Below are 18,397 nucleotides of genomic sequence, written 5' to 3' on the forward strand. Positions count from 1 at the left end.
GAGGTTTCATAAATTAAACCAAAATTCTAATTTGGATTTGATATATTTAAAAATATTTATTAATCCATACATCATTAAAAAGCATTCAAGTTTTCATGTAACAAAAAACCTTATTAATATAATGTTTTAAACGATAGTTATTTGATACATTAGTACTAAAATTTTAATTCCAAAAACAGTTAAGAAAATGTAATTTGTTTTTTTATCTAATATTAAAATAAATAAAATAAATAAATAACTCGGATGCATAACTCCATTAATTGTATACCATATAATAATTTTATTTTAAACTTGTCGATTCAATCCAAACATTTTAAAGTTTGAAAAACTAATTTTTAAAAAATACCTATAGCTCTTGACTAGATCATAAGTTAACTAGCACCGTTCTTGTTGAAAACTCATGTTGTGGCAAGTATGACTAAACTTAGGGGGCGTAACATCCTTTTCGAGCAAGTATCTATAATGTTAATAAAATTTCTGGCTAAGTTGATGTCACAAATCAATCGGGGATAAATTCAATTAGAAAAATTATAAAAATGACTTTTCATATTTAAAATAAGTTATATCATTCGAGAGTACTTTAATCTTTTTAATTAAAAACAATAAATAAATATATATATATATATATATATATATATATATATATATATATATAGTGAGATTTGAACCCATGTCAATTATTACATTGAAAAAGCTTTAAATTTACTATTCAACCAAAGTTTTATTTTGATTTACTTAAACATTTTAAGTTTATTATGCGCACTTTATTACCCCCATGAATTGTATATATATTAATAATGTTGTTAATTGAGTTGGTGTCACAAGTCACTTGACACTAAGGGTGAGTTTGGATGGGTGGTGCATCTACCTGCGGTTAGTGTAAAAGCAGTGGTAGCAGTGAGATAATATATTGTAGCATGAGACAAAAAGTAAGCTAAACGCATCGCACCGCACTCCACTGCCCATCCAAATCCACCCTAACTCACAATTGATGACAACGCCATGATAAACAATTGTAGTACATTTAGTATTGTTATCTTATTTATTTATGTGTTTAAATTTCATTTTACTCACAATTAATCTATTTTTTTATTTTAATATCATACAGTGTTATTATAATTAAATAATTTCAAATCATAAATTTCATTATTAATTATAATTATTTTTAAACATATATGTAAATTTTAAATCTACGGTTTACACATGAGTGTGTTAAAATTTCTAAAAGGTAATTAAAAAGAAAAAAGCATATAAACAAGTAAAAAAGTATGGTATTAAATTTGTTTAGGTACTTGCAACCCTCGTATAACAAATAGAATGAATGAGAAAATTTATAATGAAATTAGCGCTATCCTAAGTATTTGGAGAAATGTAACATACGTGTTTTGTGGAAAATGGTACTATCAATAAAAGATAGGTTTGTAAGATGTGTGTGGTCCATTCCTATAGGAAAAGTTGCATTGGGCATTTGATAATGTGAAAGAGGAAAGCATGTGCTCCAACTAAAAAACTTAATTAATATATATTTTGGACTCAAAACAAAACAGCCCATGTTGGAGGTTGAACAACATGTGCACCTCTCTTCCTCATTAGGGCATTTTTCCATTAATAATTGAGGGATATAATTGGAAAATCACTCTCTTCCTGCTTATCAATATATTTCAACATATGTATTGTTCATAGAAATAGTGGATGCCCCAACTTAAGTTTTCTTTGATATTTGTATTTTTTTTCTATTTTGGTCTTTAAATTTGGATTCCATCCATATTTAATGACATGGTACATTGAGATTGTATTGCATCATCACCTAAATTTTTTATTTTCAAGTATTGACGTGGTACAATATTAAAATGCCACGTCATCCAACTATTATATTTATCAAGTTTAGGAATCAAAATAAATTTAATTGTCAAATTTAGATGTTAAAATGGAAAAAAATATAAATATTAAAATCAATCTAATTTGTGAGACTTAAAAAAATTACACTAAGGCAAAAGGAAAAAAAAAATTAAGGTGACAAATAATGGCAATTTCCACACCTAATTTCATACTATAAGTGTGATTATCCTATAACTAGCAACTAGCAAGCATTGCTCGAGAGTTGAGTAAGCAAAAGGGGCAGTAAGTGGGATTATAGTATAACTAATAAAGTGAGAAGGAACTGCAATGGTGGAGGGCTTGTAGGTGGTGGGGTTCATCAGTGGATAATCAACTATTTTATTTCATTCATTTTGCATTCTTGGGTGCTTTTATGGCTATCAAGCAAATTCATAGATAAAATAAAACCAAATTTTTATGGCATTTCTACCCAACAACCTCCCCACAACCTATATATATATATGTATATATATATATTAAACCTTAGTAAATAGAAGTTTTTGTTCAAATTTTGTAACGAAAAAAGTTGGATCCGAATTGGGAGAGTTTGGGAAAAAAAAACAGCCCCAGGGCTCGCGTACTCTCTGACCATCTATCATTGTTTCTTACCGTTATGTTTTAGAGAAAAAGCTGGCATGGTTGCAGTGCAAAAGAATAACTCATCTATATAGTTTTTAATTTGCTGTTGATGTGCTAATGAATCTCCCACCAAACAGGCTAAAATCCATAATCCCTAATCATAAAATAAAAAAAATTCCCAATCTCTGATGAAATCTACCTAGAAGAATAGCTTGTAGTGTCATCAATCATTACCCATTCTTCACATTAATGACCAACCTATTGCTTTTTTTTCTGGCTATAATATATGGTGTCGACTTACCTTAGACTTTTGAACAGAAGTAGTATTTCAAATTTTGAAAGCAATATTATTAAAAGAGATAATTGCAAACCCTATATGAATACCCAACCCTTATGCGTATATATATCATTAATATTGGAATATTTCAACTTTGTGACCACGTGAAAATCACATCATCATTTAGAAAAGGCTTAAATACACCAAAGCAAGAGTCAACAGTGAGCTGACTATTGTAACCCGTTATTCAGATTCAGATTCTTCTTCCTTTTGTCACCATTTGGCAATTTGCTTCTTAAACCCTCCTCTTAATCTGTAATTTGAATTATATATTTGTAGTTAAATAATGTAATGTAATATAATATGCATGTATAGCTCAGTAAACAAGCTCAATGAAGAAAAAAGATTAAATAATTCAATAGTTTAAAGAAATAAAGAAAAGGGGTTTTAACAAGTCCACACGTTTCCACTACAAAAGCAAATTCCACTCTGTAAATCCAGAGATTGTCAATGAAATGATCAGAAGTTGGATTAAAAATTTCAAAATAAGAAATGTTTAGTAAGTGGGGGAAAGAGATTCTCAGATGGGGAATTACTGTGAATTTCTGTATGAAGATGAAAATGACCCACACTTGTTTTCTTGACAGCTGCTAGTGATGGAAAATAAATAAATAAATGGAATGGTAGTAGTAGGCAATAAGGCATTGGACAAAAGTGTACCGTTGGGGTTTGAATGCAAGTGACCCCTTGATTGTAGGCAGATAGGGACCGAGATGGAGATAACATTAAATCTAGCTAATAGGCTTTAAGGGGCGACATTATTGGCAACATTATTAAGAGAGACATTCCTGAACCGTAAAATAAAAACCATTCATGAATACATTGTTGGTCACTACTCTTTTAGTATGGTTAGAAATGCAGCAGATGAGACATGGATGAATTTGAAGCATTGCACTGAGCCAAAATGAAAAAAAGGCAAAATGGGGTAATCAACCACACACCAAAATGTCAAATGAAGCAGCAATTTTCTACAAAAGGTTAATTATGAAAGTACAATGATGGAATATTGACAACGGCTATATATCATACACTGACAACAGCTACAAAAGTAACTAACAGCTATCTCCTCCTACATTGGATGGAAATCGGCATGGGTAACTCCATTTTTGGTTCAAAAGGGTAAGCTCTTTGAAGTTGAGCTAGCCGTGAGGGACTTGAGATGTTCTGATGGAACAAAATCTTGAGGCAAATTGGCTCTATTCACAATTCTCTTCATATTGTTCTGCAAACTTTGTTGGACCAATAGTTTAACAGCTTTCTTCTCCTCACTCATCATCCCTTCTTCCACCAAGCAATCTTTTCCGTATTGATTTGCCGATGACCCGTAAATTGGAGCAGACACTGCTGCACTTGTATTCCCGCCTAAGTTACCCGAAACTTGCTTCCCTTTATCCACTCTCAATACCTCCAAAATCCTAGAAGCTCTCTTTTGTGCTAACATGCTACCTAAAAGTGTCAATTCAAGCAGTGATGAAACGATGCCTGCTTCAATCATGGCTTGCCTGTCTCTATATGCCTTATGTGCCATCACCATGAGAATGTATGATGCTTTCTCTTGACACCCTGGGGAATCAGTCCAATTCAACACATCAACCAAAATTGGGAATGCTTCTGGGGCAATGCTAATCCCTTTTCTACCTTCTGGAGTGGACACTACATTGCTCAATATCGAAAGAACCCTTTCACTAACATCCATGTCCCCCAAGGCATTCACTAAAAAGGGTATCAAATCAGACTCCATAATGAAGGGAATGTTTGATGGGGAGATGGATAGATTGTAAAGCGCTCTAAGAGCATCATGCCTTGCTTGACACCCACTTTGCTTATCCAATATCTTTAGGGTTTTCACCAAGAAAGGGATAGCCCCTGAAGATCCAATGATAGGCTTATTTGAATCCAAGGCACTCAAGCCAAGGAAATTTGCTACTATGGCGTCTGAAACAGCTTGGCTTGGCTCATTAGGGGACTCTATAAGCTTTAGCATCTTATGCACTGCCCCTGCTTTAACAATGGCTGCTTTGTTCCTGAAAAAGGGGTTTTCAAACAATAGCTATACATTAATATAAACAAACATAAACCCAGTTTTTGACACACACACAAAAAAGAGAGATGGATTTGTTTTTAAAAAATGGGAAATTTTGGGGAACTCACTGGTCATTTCCGATTCCTAGATTAAGCAAGGCATAGAGAGCAGCGATCTGTGAATTAGAATCCTCAAAATCAAGCATTGCAACCAATGGGGGGATAGTTCCTAGCATGGCTAAAGTTACTCTGCTTTCTGGGTCATCTTTAGTGAGCAATCTCACTCTACTGGCAGCTGCTCTTTTGTTTTCTTCTTTTTCCATTTGCAATTCCTTAACCAAGCGCTTCAACCCCTCCAAAGCTTGCACTTTTTTCGTAGTCTCAGCATCACTTTCCGCTTCCTCTAAGTTCAAGAGATCGGCTAGCTTGTCTGGTTTGCCATTGTTGATGGAGTTTTTCACAGGCCTTTTTGTTTTTATGGGTTCGTTGGACTGTTTTAATACAGAACGTATTGTGGTGGTGCTGGTGGGAGGGGGAGGAGGAGGGCGGACGGCGTCGTAGATCATTTCCTGCATGAGCTGTTGACGGTGGCGAGAACTGGAGCCGCAGCTCATGGCGTCCAAGATTTTTCTTCGGAATGAGGCGGCGGAGAAGGATGTACATAGTCCGAAGTGGTTGCCGGAGGTGGTGGGGGAAGGGCGACCGAGGACGACGGATCCGACGTCGTTGCGGTGATACTTGGCCATTGATCTTCAGTGAAGAAGAAAGAAGGAAGGTATGGGTTTAAGAGGGAAGAGAAGGGAGAGGTTTTCCTTCGTCTTCACATTCATGACACTCTGTTTTATTACTAATAATTTATTCACATCTTTTTAGACATCAAATATAGAAATGAAGTGAAGAGATGGAGACAGAGAGGGTATTAAGATTTAAGAGTATTCAGAGGAGAGAGAGTTTCATTATTTTAGAATATTTAAAATACTATAATTTTATAAATCTATTATAATCTGATATTTTAGAGAAAATTGTTTTATCTCCCACATATTGAAATTTTAAGTGAACTATGACTCCACGTGTCTTCTCTCTTTTCACTTTGTTGATCTATTTTGTGAGTATTTTGTTGTCGTTTACTAAAACTCCATCGGCCACCAATATTTTTTCTTTAAAAGTGGGTAGCTCTTCGTCAGCTTCTTAATATGTTTATATTTTGAGAGTATTTTAGAACAATAAATGATTGAATTCGTGTTGTCTTAAGTTTTATATGTTTATTTTTCCTTAATAAATTTTTAATTTTAGAAGTTTTTGTCTGCTCTTATAGCACTTTTTTTAGTATTGCTTATGCATGTAACTTTAGTTTTACAAGTGATCTTAGAGATGATTTTATTGTCGTCTCTCTAGTTTTGCTTACCGCTCCGGAGTTGATTTTCTTATTATATTAAGTGCTTGCAATCACTTCAGATATGTTGCGCTTGACTTGTGACAAAGTCAATTGCCAACGTGTTATGATGTTCTATTGGTACTAAGGCTAAAACCTTTGTTGTGTTGATGGAGCTTATCTTTCACCATTTACGATGAGTGTTTGTTATTTTTTTCCTGAATTATATAATTTCATTCATTGAATAAATTAATAAATTTACTTTTGAAAAAAAAAAGCCTCAAATAGGAAAGAGAATGTATAACTTTTTTACACTTTGTCATGTAAATTGTAAAAATAATTATTATCACATACTTTTATTTATTTAGTTATTGTTAGCTTGGAAGTATCAACTTAAAATTGTCGATAGGGAAATTGAATTGGCCTTTGAGAAAATGTGGTGGAAGTAATGAAAAATATGCAATAAATAACACAATGATTTATGGTGGTTCGGCCCCAATTGCCTACTCCACTATCTTAGCTCTTCACAACTAAGAATTTTTTTCAAATTCACTAATTTGGTAACCTTTGAGGATAAGATTTAACCTTACAACTCCCTTAAGATTTATGACCCAAAATCTTAAGATTGCATTCCTTTAATAAGGTTTCTACTCAAACCTTAAGAATTAATCATATCTCAAAGAGAACAAATAAGCAAACTAAGAAGTAATCCTTACAAGATTAGAATGTTTGCCAATTAAGCACTAATACAAAGAACACTTGAAATAAATGAATACAATGAAAGTTCACAAGTGTTTACAAGAAAATGTATGAAAGAATTAAACTCTTAGGTTGTTTTTATTGATATTCAAGCTTTGCACATGTCTCTTGTTGTTGCTAAACCTTTGGAAGATGATATTTATACCCTCTAATCGATTTCCAACTGTTGTGGTTGTTGTGAGAGTGAATAGAGTCGTTGGGATGAAAATACCAGATCATTAAATTCACCTGCAACAAAAGATATCGATACTTTTTCTACGAGTATCGATACTACTAGCATTTAATGCTTGATTCAATGGTTGTTAAATCTAGTTTACAACGATACCAAAGGCAATTTACCGATATCTGGTAAAAGGTATAGATACTTTTTTGTGAAAATTGAAAACAAAATGTCAATTTGGTATCGATTTTAGAATGAGTATCGATATCTTGAAAACTATCGATACTTTGATAAAAAGTATCAATACTTTTTGTCCTGGAGCAATACTAACTTGTTTGAAAACAGTTAAAACATAATTAAAAATGTTTGATTTAATTGAAACCATTTCAACTTGATTTTATCAATTTGTTCGCTTAACTTTTATTCAAAACCACTTTAATTTATTATAACAAAATATATTATTTGCAATCGAATCAATTAAATAAAAATCAATGATTTGATAGATTTGACTATCAATTTTTAAAATGTTGGCTTTTATATAAGAAAAGAGAAAAAATGGTTAAATTATACTATAATTCTTTGTACTATTCACAAATTTGGAATTTAGTTCATATACTTTTATTTTCAAAAATTAATCCATTTATTTTTAGATTTCAAAATTGAGGTCCAATTGTTAACATTGTTAAATTTGTCGGTGTGACATTTTGAAAATAAAATTCACTTGGTAGTAATGTAACTAAAAAATGACATTATAATGAACTTGAACATTACAAAGTAACTTTAACAATTAGACCTGAATTTTGAAGTTTGAAAATAGATGGATTAAATTCTTAAAAATAAAAATATAAGGACTAAATTCTAAATTTACCAAGAATATAAGGACTTATAACATATTTTAACCAAAATCTTTTAAGGAAACAATATTTTAGGGTAAATTATAAAAATAGTTACCCAACTATTAGCGTGTTTCTATTTTGATTATCTATATTTAAAATTTTTATTTTAGTCACTAACGTCATCGAAATTTAATATTTTAGCCACTCACCGATAGCTTTTTTTATTGGCATAATAACAAATTTCATCCTCAAATATTCACAGTGCTCTATCAATTTAGGTCTAATTTTTAAAATCCAACAAAATTAGCTATAAACTTTACACATTCTCAAATTAATTTTACTTCTTACAAATTCAAACTTAAATTAAAAATAAAATATTTAAAATTTCATTTTTAGAAAAGTATATAAGATTTTATAAAAATACATACAAAATAATAAATAAATGAATTTCCATTTTCTTACATGAAATTTTTATTAAAATAATGCTTTTAAAAATCCACACAAGACTTAAATTAAATTTAAACTTCTCCTTTTTTTTTTAAAAAAATAATGAAAAATAAATTTTAATATACATTTGGCCTTACTCCATAGTCCTCGTCAAATTTGGCAAGCGCTAGGCAACCGCCTTCGCCCATGGCCACTAGCACCAATTACTTACTCTGAACTCCTTGATTCTGTATCCTCCATCATCGCGCCATTGAGCTAGGATTTGGTTGTAAAGCTGTTGATATGACTTTCCACCTACTGGTTTCTAAGACCTCATCCCTACCTATATATCCCCAATCCTTCCTACCCTCAAGCACAACTTCAAATGCAATAAACTTGTTCTAAGCAATAATCTAAAGACATTGATTATCTCTTTTCGACTTTAGGTTGTTTTTTACCCAACTTAAACATGGTGTTGTTAATGTTGAAAAAAAAGAAAAACTAAATCTGTGCAAGTCTTCTTCATTATACCTGTTCATGGGTCGGACCACCCGACCCGGCCCGAAATGTGGAAGGGTTTGAGCAAAAATATAAGCCCGAAAAATGAGCTTGGACAAAAAAATAAGACCCATTTAAAAAATAGGTTGGGCGTTGGGTAAGGCATTTTTGGCCCGGGCCAGACCCGGCTCGAATTCACTAAATGACAAAAAGAATTTGCTTTTTTTTGTTTTGTTTTTAATGCTATTTTATTATTATTTTCTTCCTATTTTGCTACCATTTTACTATTATGTTGCTATTATTTTATTGTTATTGTTTGGATATTGTATAAAACTTGTTTTATTGTTAATTTTGTTAATATTTTAGAGACATTTGCTTGTTAAGTTGCATCTATCTTAGTTATTTAACTATACATATTTATTTTGATGTTTTTAGTATTTTTGATGTATTATATATATTTAAAAATTATATTAAAAATATAAAAAATTAATACGGACAGGCCGGGTTGGGCTCGAGTTTTAGCATTTTTATCCGGATTGAGCTTGGGTAAAATTTTTGACTCATTTTCAGGTTGGACCAGACCCAGGCCTAGCAAATAGACATGAATTTTTAGTTGGGCCCAGCCCAGACCTGAGGCCCGTTTAAAAAAGTTGTGATTTTGTTTTACATTTCATTCCCCCCTTTTTGTTTCTAAGAAGAAAAAGAAAACCTAAGCTTTCTCAAGGTCGTAGTCAGCTCACCACTGTGCCAACGTCTTCTCTGGCGAAGAAGCACACTAAAACATGCCATTTTCTGCATTCGGATTAGACTTTGTCAAAAAAGCCTCATATCTCATGAAGTCGAAATCCCCAACTATCGTAGATTTGATCTATGTGGTCGACCAATAGATAAATTGGTTTCTCCTCACCCTGATTTCGGTTCTCACTGTTGAAATTTCAAAATGGAGCCTCGATGCTCATAGAATCATAAAGGCCAGAAATGAAAAGCTTGGACTGTTGGAATTCCAAAATGATTTTTTTTAAAAAAAATGAGTACAGTAGTTTTAGGGCCTTCATGTTTTTTTTTCTTGGGATCTAGCATCGACCATTTTTTGTTTTATAAAGAGTGAATGAAACCAACAAATGAAACATGAAAACGATAGAAATTTTAGTATTGAGTCTTTTAAAATTTTATTCCAAATATTAGGTATTGCAACAGAACTACGACGTGAAAACAAAACAACCTCCTCTTTAATCTTTATCTTTTCACTTAATTATATTTTTACTCTCTTCTTTAATTTGAAGAAAATGAATCGTTTGTATTTATAATCATTACCCCTTCTATTCAAAATTTTAGTATTGTTAATTACTACCTCATGAAGATTATAACAACAAATTACATAAAGTTTAAACATAAAAATTAACCAACTAATTAACGATAATGTTGTTTTGGTAGAGCATATCTGTCAAATCCATATAGATTAGGAATAAAAATTCAAATATGTTGAAATTGGATACCAAAGACAAGGAGGGACGTCACGGCAGTCTCATCAGTGCCCTCCAGCTCACCTCATCAAAAAAGCTTCCTCCAATTTAAGGAAGAGCTCAGGCCCCACTGCACCACTTGGGATAACTCAAACTGTCTATTCTCTTTCCATGCCTTGATTGATTGTGTAAGTTCTTAGGTTGGGAAGGTGATGGGAAACAGACATTCCTCAATAAAATTCAATAATTATACGGTAGGATGGGAAGGAACACATACATTGCAAAGACTGGAAAAGTAAATAAACAAATATAAAGTACTTGCCTCCATCCGCCCAGTTTTAGCAACGGTAACTGTCAATGCGCTTTTTTCTTTCGGGGTGTCGAGACTCAAATGTCATGAATTAGACTAGTAATTCCGATAATTTGATTTGATTAACTTAAATTCATCCAAATTTGGCTTGATAAAGCTCACACCGAGTCAAACTCAAACCAACTCAACTTGATTTTGATTTGGCTATATAAAATTGACAAACCCTAAACCCAAATTGACTTGCATTAAATTAACTCAAATTCAAATTCAAATTCAACCCAACTTGATTTGACAACTCAAACCCAAATCGACTTGCTTTAAAATGACGTGAACACAAAACTAACTCGAATATGAAATCATTCAAACCTAAAATCACTAGAACTCAAATAACTCATCCAAAATAAAATCAAAAATCGTAATAACCCAAAACTATTTTGAACCCGAAAAGACTTCAAAATGATCCAAAATTTTAAAAATGAAATTTACATGAAAATAAATATGAGAAACTATAAGGTTTCTTTTTATATATAAATAAAGTGGAATGCTATGAAAAAGGGTTCGAGTACCCCTGATTCATCACAATATCTTTGTTTTGACTTTGAAATGTGGAAAGGAACTCAAATCAAGTATAACATTATTTAACCTAAAACTGCTTGTATATGTACGAATGATAAACATCTCCAAAAGGCAACGCTAATCATTTGCAACCATAACATCTAATGGAGAACTGCTCTCCAATTTCTTAATGCATAACTTATCTTGGGGGGGAAGGTCCTTCACTGACGGCAAGGACTCCGCATCAACAATGATCGAGTCTTCCTCCTTGAAATCTCCTCTCAACACTCCCATTGCAACTTCGTTCTCCACTAATTGTTGTATCACCCTCTTAACTGGCCTTGCTCCAAAGTTAGGGTCAAATCCCAGTGTCCCCAGAAGTTCAACAGCTTCCTTTGTGTAGTGCAGATAGATTTTCTTCTGTCGCAGTCTATCTTTTAACCGCACCATCTGGAAACAAGGGAGATAATAAACCTCTTTAATCCTTAACTGTATCTACCTCGAGTAAATAACATACAATAACAGTATAACCAATTCATTGATATTAACTTCCCTCCTCTTTGATAATTTTTCTAGCAAGTGCTTTTGGGGCAAGCTCTGATTGATATACACGTAAAGTCGGTTCAGTTAGATCGGTTAAAATATAATGTTGATCAGTTAAGTCAGATTTAAAAAAAAAAAAGTTAACCAGATCAACTGCTCCCTCTAATTTGAAAAGAACCTAAAGTAAAGATCTTATCTAGTATTCACTATTCCAAGGCTTCCAAGTTCCAATGATACTAGGTCAAAGTTAATTACTAATATAGTAATATTTTAGTCTTAGCATATCCCTCATGAAGAAAAAAAATTGAAGGAGGCAAATATCAAAGACGGAGGAAAGGTTGCAAAGATTAATCACCTGTAACTCAACTATTTTACTGATTTCTTTGGAGTCAAGAGGCTGGAAAACAATATACTCATCGATCCGGTTCATGAACTCCGGGCGGAAAGTCTGTCTTGCCAACTCAACCACCTGTTTTTTCATCACATTGTAAACAGCATCCTTGCTGTCATATGTAGACTGGAGAGTTTCCAAAATGTAGTGAGAGCCGATATTTGAAGTCATTATTACTACACAATTTGTAAAACTAACAGTCCTTCCCTGAGAGTCAGTTATCCTTCCATCATCCAATAGCTGTAGCAAAATATTGAATACGTCATGATGAGCTTTCTCAATTTCATCAAAAAGAACTACAGAATAGGGCCTTCTACGAACAACTTCAGTGAGTTGTCCGCCCTCTTCATAACCAACATAGCCCGGTGGTGCCCCTACCAAGCGTGAAACTGCATGCTTTTCCATGTACTCACTCATATCAATTCTGACCAGAGCATTTTCTGTATTGAAAAGGAAACCAGCTAGAGCCTTTGCAAGCTCAGTTTTGCCAACACCAGTGGGGCCCATGAACATGAAACTAGCTATTGGACGATTTGGGTCAGATAATCCTGCCCTCGAGCGTCTGATTGCATCGGCTACCGATTTTACTGCAATATCTTGACCAATTATTCTCTTATGAAGTTCCTTTTCCAGCAAGACTAGCTTGTCCCTTTCTGATTGTTGGAGGTTTGATAAAGGTATGCCGGTCCATTTGCTAACAATTTCAGCAATATCAAGATCAGTAACCTCTTCACGGAGCAAAGACTTCCCAGACTTTTGGAACTCAGCAAGATTCTTTTCAGCCTCTTCTAACTGGCGTTGAAGAGACATTAAAGTTCCATATTTAAGCTCGGCAGCACGACTTAAATCATACTCACGTTCAGCAGCTTCCATTTCTTGATTAACTCTATCAATCTATAAACATAAAACAAGGGCAATCAGAGATTAAGAAAAAAATATGAAGGTTATTTAACAGAGCAGAAATGAGAACAAATGAAAATTACCTCTTCTTTCACTGATCGGATTCTAGTCATAAGAGCCTTCTCATGATCCCACTGTTCAGTTAATTCTTTCTGTTTCTGTTTCAGTGAGTTCAAATCATTTTCCAGCTTGCTTAACCTTTCTTTGGATGCTTTATCAGTGTCATTTTTAAGGGATAGCTTCTCCATCTCCAACTTCAGAACAGCTCTATCTATCTCGTCCAACTCTGTGGGCTTAGAAGTGATCTCCATCTTAAGCTTTGCGGCAGCTTCATCAACAAGATCAATGGCTGAAAAAAAAAAGAAATTAAATTAGAGCTGTTAAGAAGCTCATTTGCCCAAAATATTAAGGTTGATAGATAATCAACATAAATCAATCCATGCAGCAGTTATAGAATTTCCTATTTTGCTCACTGCTTTACCTTTGTCAGGCAGAAAACGTTCTGTTATATAGCGGTCTGCAAGAACTGCCGCTGAAACAAGAGCACTGTCAGATATTTTAACACCGTGATGTAGCTCATAGCGTTCACGCAAGCCTCGAAGAATTGATACTGTATCTTCAACAGATGGCTGACCACAATACACTTGTTGAAATCTGCGCTCAAGTGCAGGATCCTTCTCAATGTATTTCCTGTACTCATTCAATGTAGTAGCTCCTATGCATCGCAGCTCACCTCTCCCCAGCATTGGCTTTAACAAATTCCCAGCATCCATTGCACCACCAGTAGCCCCTAAACAAATTAGGAAAAACCATCTTTAGCACATTAGTATCCATAATAAACCATAACTTCTTTAGAATTAGAAACCAAACCTGTTCAAATCAATACAAAAACTAGCAAGGGGCAACAGTATAAGTTCTACTAGTGCATTAGCACACATGAATTCTGAAAGGAAACGGTGATAAATGTTCAAGAAAAAAAAATCATATATTTTAAGCAATAAAAGCAAGGCACAAACCTGCACCAACAACCGTGTGTATCTCATCAATGAATAAAATAATCTGGCCATTTGAAGCAGTAACTTCCTTCAGCACAGCTTTCAACCTTTCCTCAAAATCTCCACGAAACTTGGCACCAGCCAACAAGGAACCCATGTCTAGGGAGATCAACTGAAGAAAACAAGGAAATAATGTCAATGTTAGATGAACATTAAGATTGAACCCGTTCCGACTAGATAGTCAACAAAACTGCCAGTTAAGTTTCTTTCTACAACTATTTGTTCATCATGCTCATCCAAGAGAGGCAAATGTCTACCCATATTCAAATGTTTGTATCTATTTCAAATGGATAACTTCTTTGTAAAATCTTACCTTTCGGTTTAACAGCGGTTCGGGAACATCTCCCCGTACAATCCTTTGAGCCAATCTGCAACATAATAAACAAATTTTCATTATCAAAAAGATCACGCACAAAGTATTCATGCACACCCACATAATTGAGCAACAGATGTGACTAAAAGAAACTTAGAAATTTATGCTTAGCAGCACTGGCATATAATACCAGCTCAGTCAATGCATCATTAGAATTTAAAGGAAAGTAGTACGACTCTGGTTAAGAACAGGGACTAAATTAATATTTTCCTGCACCTTCTCTGTTAAGTATACTATTTTTTAACATGCAGTGCAAAATTAGAAAAACTCAGTAAAGAACTACTCGACAGCTGGATATCCAAATTTTCTGCAAAAAGAGGACCATGGATAACTTGAAGTAGCTACTTTAAAATCCAATAACTTAATACATGTAATCCTCTATCATAAAATGCTAAATATATACCCAAGAAGGAAAAAAGCAACTCACCTAACAAGTTCTAACTATGGAACAAAATTTTCTACTCATAAGAATTACCGCAAGAACCCAACATACTTCGAAAACATACCCTTCAGCAATTGCTGTTTTCCCCACACCAGGCTCACCAATTATAACAGGGTTATTTTTTGTTCGTCTTGATAGTATCTGGATACACCGCCTTATTTCATCATCACGGCCAATAACAGGATCTAGTTTGCCACGCCTAGCAAGCTCAGTCAAGTCATTCCCATACTTTTCAAGTGCCTCGTATTTTCCTTCAGGATCTACACACATCAAGAAAGGGACATTTAAGAAAATGTAATACAAGGATATCGTACGATAAGTTAACAAAGATTAACTTATGTTTCACAAGAACATGTTCAATTTCCTCATGTAAAGCTTGACTAGCATCTAGTCAGTGGTTTATAATTTTTTATTCCTTCACCCATAAGTTCTAAATCACTCAAATCATAGCATTTGGCTCAATCATACCTGTGAGAACTACTTTCTAACTTTCCCTTATACACAATCAATTTCTTAGTTATTTTTGCTATAAGATGATGCTACTATAATCCAAAAAAAAAAGGGCAAACTCAAGTTAACATAATACTTTGATCAGTTACACGCTGATTTCCACGAACAGCTTTAATGGCATCCTTCAAAGCCTGCTCACTAAGCTGGAGGTTCTTGAACAACTGCTGCCCAAACCTCTTATCTGAGGTAAATGCTAGGACAAAATGTTCCACCGAAACAAAATTATCTCCCATTTCTTTCTTATGCTTTCGAGAATTGTCTAAAAGGGAGCTAAGATTTGATCCCATTATAGGGTTACTTGTGTCCATCACCTGCCAGAGGGAAATAAACGCCTCTATATCACGAATATCATATAAAAAGAATAAAGCATTGAAGCAAACTCACGAAGTAAACATAACCAATTAAAATACATACTTTAGGCTGCTTCGATATAAAGTCATCGGTAGCCTGCAGAACAGAAGTGTTGTCAAGCCCTGCTTTTGTGAAAATCCTTCTAGCCAACCCATCCTTTTGTTCTAAAAGAGCTTTCATTAAGTGTTCAGATTCCACCATTTGCTGTTTGCTATCCTTTGCCGCTTGAACAGCCCCAACAAGGCCCTCCCAGGCCATATCAGTGTAATCTGATTGGTTGATCTGATGAGAAATATCCAAGGAAACAAAGAGAGTTAACACGAGCATAACAACAATAATTCCACTACAATGTAATCGAACCAAATATCATAAAACTTGTACTCTGATTGGTTGATCTGATATCGGAGAACACAAAGAGAGTTAACACGAGCATGTCAACGGTGAAACCACTGCAATGTAATTGAGCCAAATTTCATAAAATTTGTACTCTGATCGGTTGTTGCGACAAGAAAATATCCAAGAATACAGATATAGCTAACATGAGCATAACAATGGTTAAGACGCTACAATGTAATTGATCAATAAAGTCAAATCACGCCGGCTAAATTAACATTATTGATAACTAAGTGCTTATTCTAAGCCAAACTAAAATGAAGAAAGCAAACAATTATACACACATACACAGAAATTGAATCCAAATGCCTTCCTTAGCTAAAGTTTGCTAAAAAAAACACACACAAACAGAACAGTTCAATTACTCGAGTGTCTCTCAAAGTAAATAAAACCGAAATGAAATTCATAATTAGAAATGAAAAGTTCAAAAAACAATATATAAACCTGCGCAGGGCTAGTGGCAGAAGAGTAACGTGGAGGGGAAGAGTGATAGCTGCGAGTGAGAGAGAAGAAGCCGCCGTTGTTCGCCGCCACTGCGTTGAAATTTTGAGACCGGTGAGGCGAAATGAGGGAATTACGCAAAGTACAAGCAGCGGCGGAGATGGCGCGAGCGCGAAACAGGTATGGAGTTGAGGCTTTTGATGGTTTAATGGCCGAAAAAGCGGACCTTGTTAGCCTTCTTGAGGCCATTTTTGAGGATAAAATGGGAGATTTTGAAATTTAGTTTGGGTTTTTTCTCGTATTGGAACTGGTTTTTTTTTCTTTTGCCGCGGGGGTGTTAAGACGGGCTTTGAATTCTCTATGTGCGCGAAAGGAATAGAAGGTTGTAGAAGAGTTGGGATTTTCCTTACAATTTTTCCATTGGTCTACTTTAAGTTATTCGCTCTACTTTGTTAAAATTAAAATTTAGAGATTAATTCCTTCCTTATTATAAAATAATGACGATTTTAGTCGTGGTTTAAATTAAGTGTTGATCACTGAATCTTAAAAACTTATATTAAAGTCATGTTACATCGCTTATCCAATCTTCATCACCACAATCTCGCTAGACCGTAATCTAAAACACCTCAACCTCGCTAAGAGCAACACTAACTACACCAAAATAGGCTTTTAGCGACGTCTTTAGTGGCGTTTTAATAACAAACGCCGCTAAAGATCGATCATTAGCGGCGCTGAATAGAAAACGCCGCTGAAAATAAGAATTAGCGGCGCTTTAAATAAGCCCAACGACGCCGTTTTCTGAGCTTTCGGGGGGTTTAGCGGCGTTTTTAGTAAAGCGCCGCTAATGCTGAGGGCTTTAGCGGCTTTTTTGATCAAGCGCCGCAAAAAAACTAAGCCCAACGACGCCGTTTTCTGAGCTTTCGGGGGGTTTAGCGGAGTTTTCAATAACGCGCTGCTAATGCTAGGGATTTAGCGGCGTTTTTGGTCAAGCGCCGCAAAAAACTAAGCCCAACGACGCCGTTTTCTGAGCTTCCGGTAGGTGTAGCAGTGTTTTCAATAATGCGCCGCTAATGCTAGGGCTTTAGCGGCGTTTTTATGAAAACGCCGCAACGCAAAAAAAATTAAACCCAATGACACCGTTTTCTTAGCTTTCGGGGTTTGGCGGCGTTTTTAGTAAAGCGTCGCTAATGCTGTGGTTTTAGCGGCGTTTTGGATAAAGCGTCGCAAAAAAATAAGCCCAACGACGTCGTTTTTTGAGCTTTCGGGGGGTTTAGTGGCGTTTTCAATAATGTGCCGCTAATGCTAGGGCTTTAGCGGCGCTTTTATGAAAGCGCCGCAAATAAAATTAAACCCAACGACACCGTTTTCTTAGCTTTCAGGGGGTTTAGCGGCGTTTTTAATAAAGCGCCGCTAATGCTCAAGGATTTAAATTTATTTAAAATATTTTTAAAGTTTTTTGGATACATTACTGATTTTTTTAGTTTATATATTAAATAATTTCTTATATAATCATAAAAGAGGTAGTATTAATTTTAAAATATTGAATTAATTATCATTATAGTATATGGTTTAGAGTTTAATGAGTAGGTCGGGGTATGAATTTAAGGTTTGGGAATTAAGGTTTAGGGTTTTGTGGTTTAAGGGTTAGGTGTTATGATTTAGGGGTTAGGGGGATTTAGGGGTTATGCTTTAAGGGGTTAGGGGTGTAACAGCCCGATTCTAGGCCTAGTCGGAATAGTGGTTTCGGGACCACAAATCCGACGAGGGAAAATATGGTTATTATTATATTTTTATGGTCTACAA

The 18,397-nt window shown here is 34.4% G+C and overlaps 2 protein-coding genes across 2 annotated transcripts; both read right to left on the reverse strand.

The window, feature by feature from the left end:
* Positions 1–3,740: 3,740 nt before the first annotated feature.
* Positions 3,741–5,751, reverse strand: LOC105774058 (U-box domain-containing protein 45). Its single transcript, XM_012596381.2, has 2 exons — positions 4,946–5,751; positions 3,741–4,818 (listed from the first exon to the last, which is right to left on the reverse strand). The coding sequence occupies exons 1-2, from the start codon at positions 5,560–5,562 to the stop codon at positions 3,906–3,908; spliced, it is 1,530 nt and encodes a 509-aa protein (XP_012451835.1). The 5' UTR covers positions 5,563–5,751; the 3' UTR covers positions 3,741–3,905.
* A 5,388-nt stretch (positions 5,752–11,139) lies between these two features.
* On the reverse strand, positions 11,140–16,922 carry LOC105773535 (chaperone protein ClpB4, mitochondrial). Its single transcript, XM_012595519.2, has 10 exons — positions 16,598–16,922; positions 15,824–16,042; positions 15,486–15,720; positions 14,964–15,159; positions 14,398–14,452; positions 14,046–14,196; positions 13,511–13,819; positions 13,113–13,378; positions 12,094–13,023; positions 11,140–11,645 (listed from the first exon to the last, which is right to left on the reverse strand). Exons 1-10 carry the CDS (start codon positions 16,841–16,843, stop codon positions 11,334–11,336), a joined length of 2,919 nt encoding a protein of 972 aa, XP_012450973.1. The 5' UTR covers positions 16,844–16,922; the 3' UTR covers positions 11,140–11,333.
* Between the last annotated feature and the right edge of the window lie 1,475 nt (positions 16,923–18,397).

Source organism: Gossypium raimondii, chromosome 6 (assembly GCF_025698545.1).
Source record: "Gossypium raimondii isolate GPD5lz chromosome 6, ASM2569854v1, whole genome shotgun sequence".
Lineage (NCBI taxonomy): Eukaryota > Viridiplantae > Streptophyta > Magnoliopsida > Malvales > Malvaceae > Gossypium > Gossypium raimondii.

Bases quoted from the DNA above. Each gene is read 5' to 3' on its own strand.
- LOC105773535 (XM_012595519.2), bottom strand. From the start codon at position 16,843: ATGGCCTCAAGAAGGCTAACAAGGTCCGCTTTTTCGGCCATTAAACCA. The intron at 16,043-16,597 runs GTTTATATATTG...ATTTCTCATCAG, and splicing joins CTGCCACTAGCCCTGCGCAG to ATCAACCAATCAGATTACAC. The intron at 15,160-15,485 runs GTATTATGTTAA...TGATGTGTGTAG, and splicing joins TCAGCGTGTAACTGATCAAA to ATCCTGAAGGAAAATACGAG.
- LOC105774058 (XM_012596381.2), bottom strand. From the start codon at position 5,562: ATGGCCAAGTATCACCGCAACGACGTCGGATCCGTCGTCCTCGGTCGC. The intron at 4,819-4,945 runs GTGAGTTCCCCA...CCCCTTTTTCAG, and splicing joins CTAGGAATCGGAAATGACCA to GAACAAAGCAGCCATTGTTA.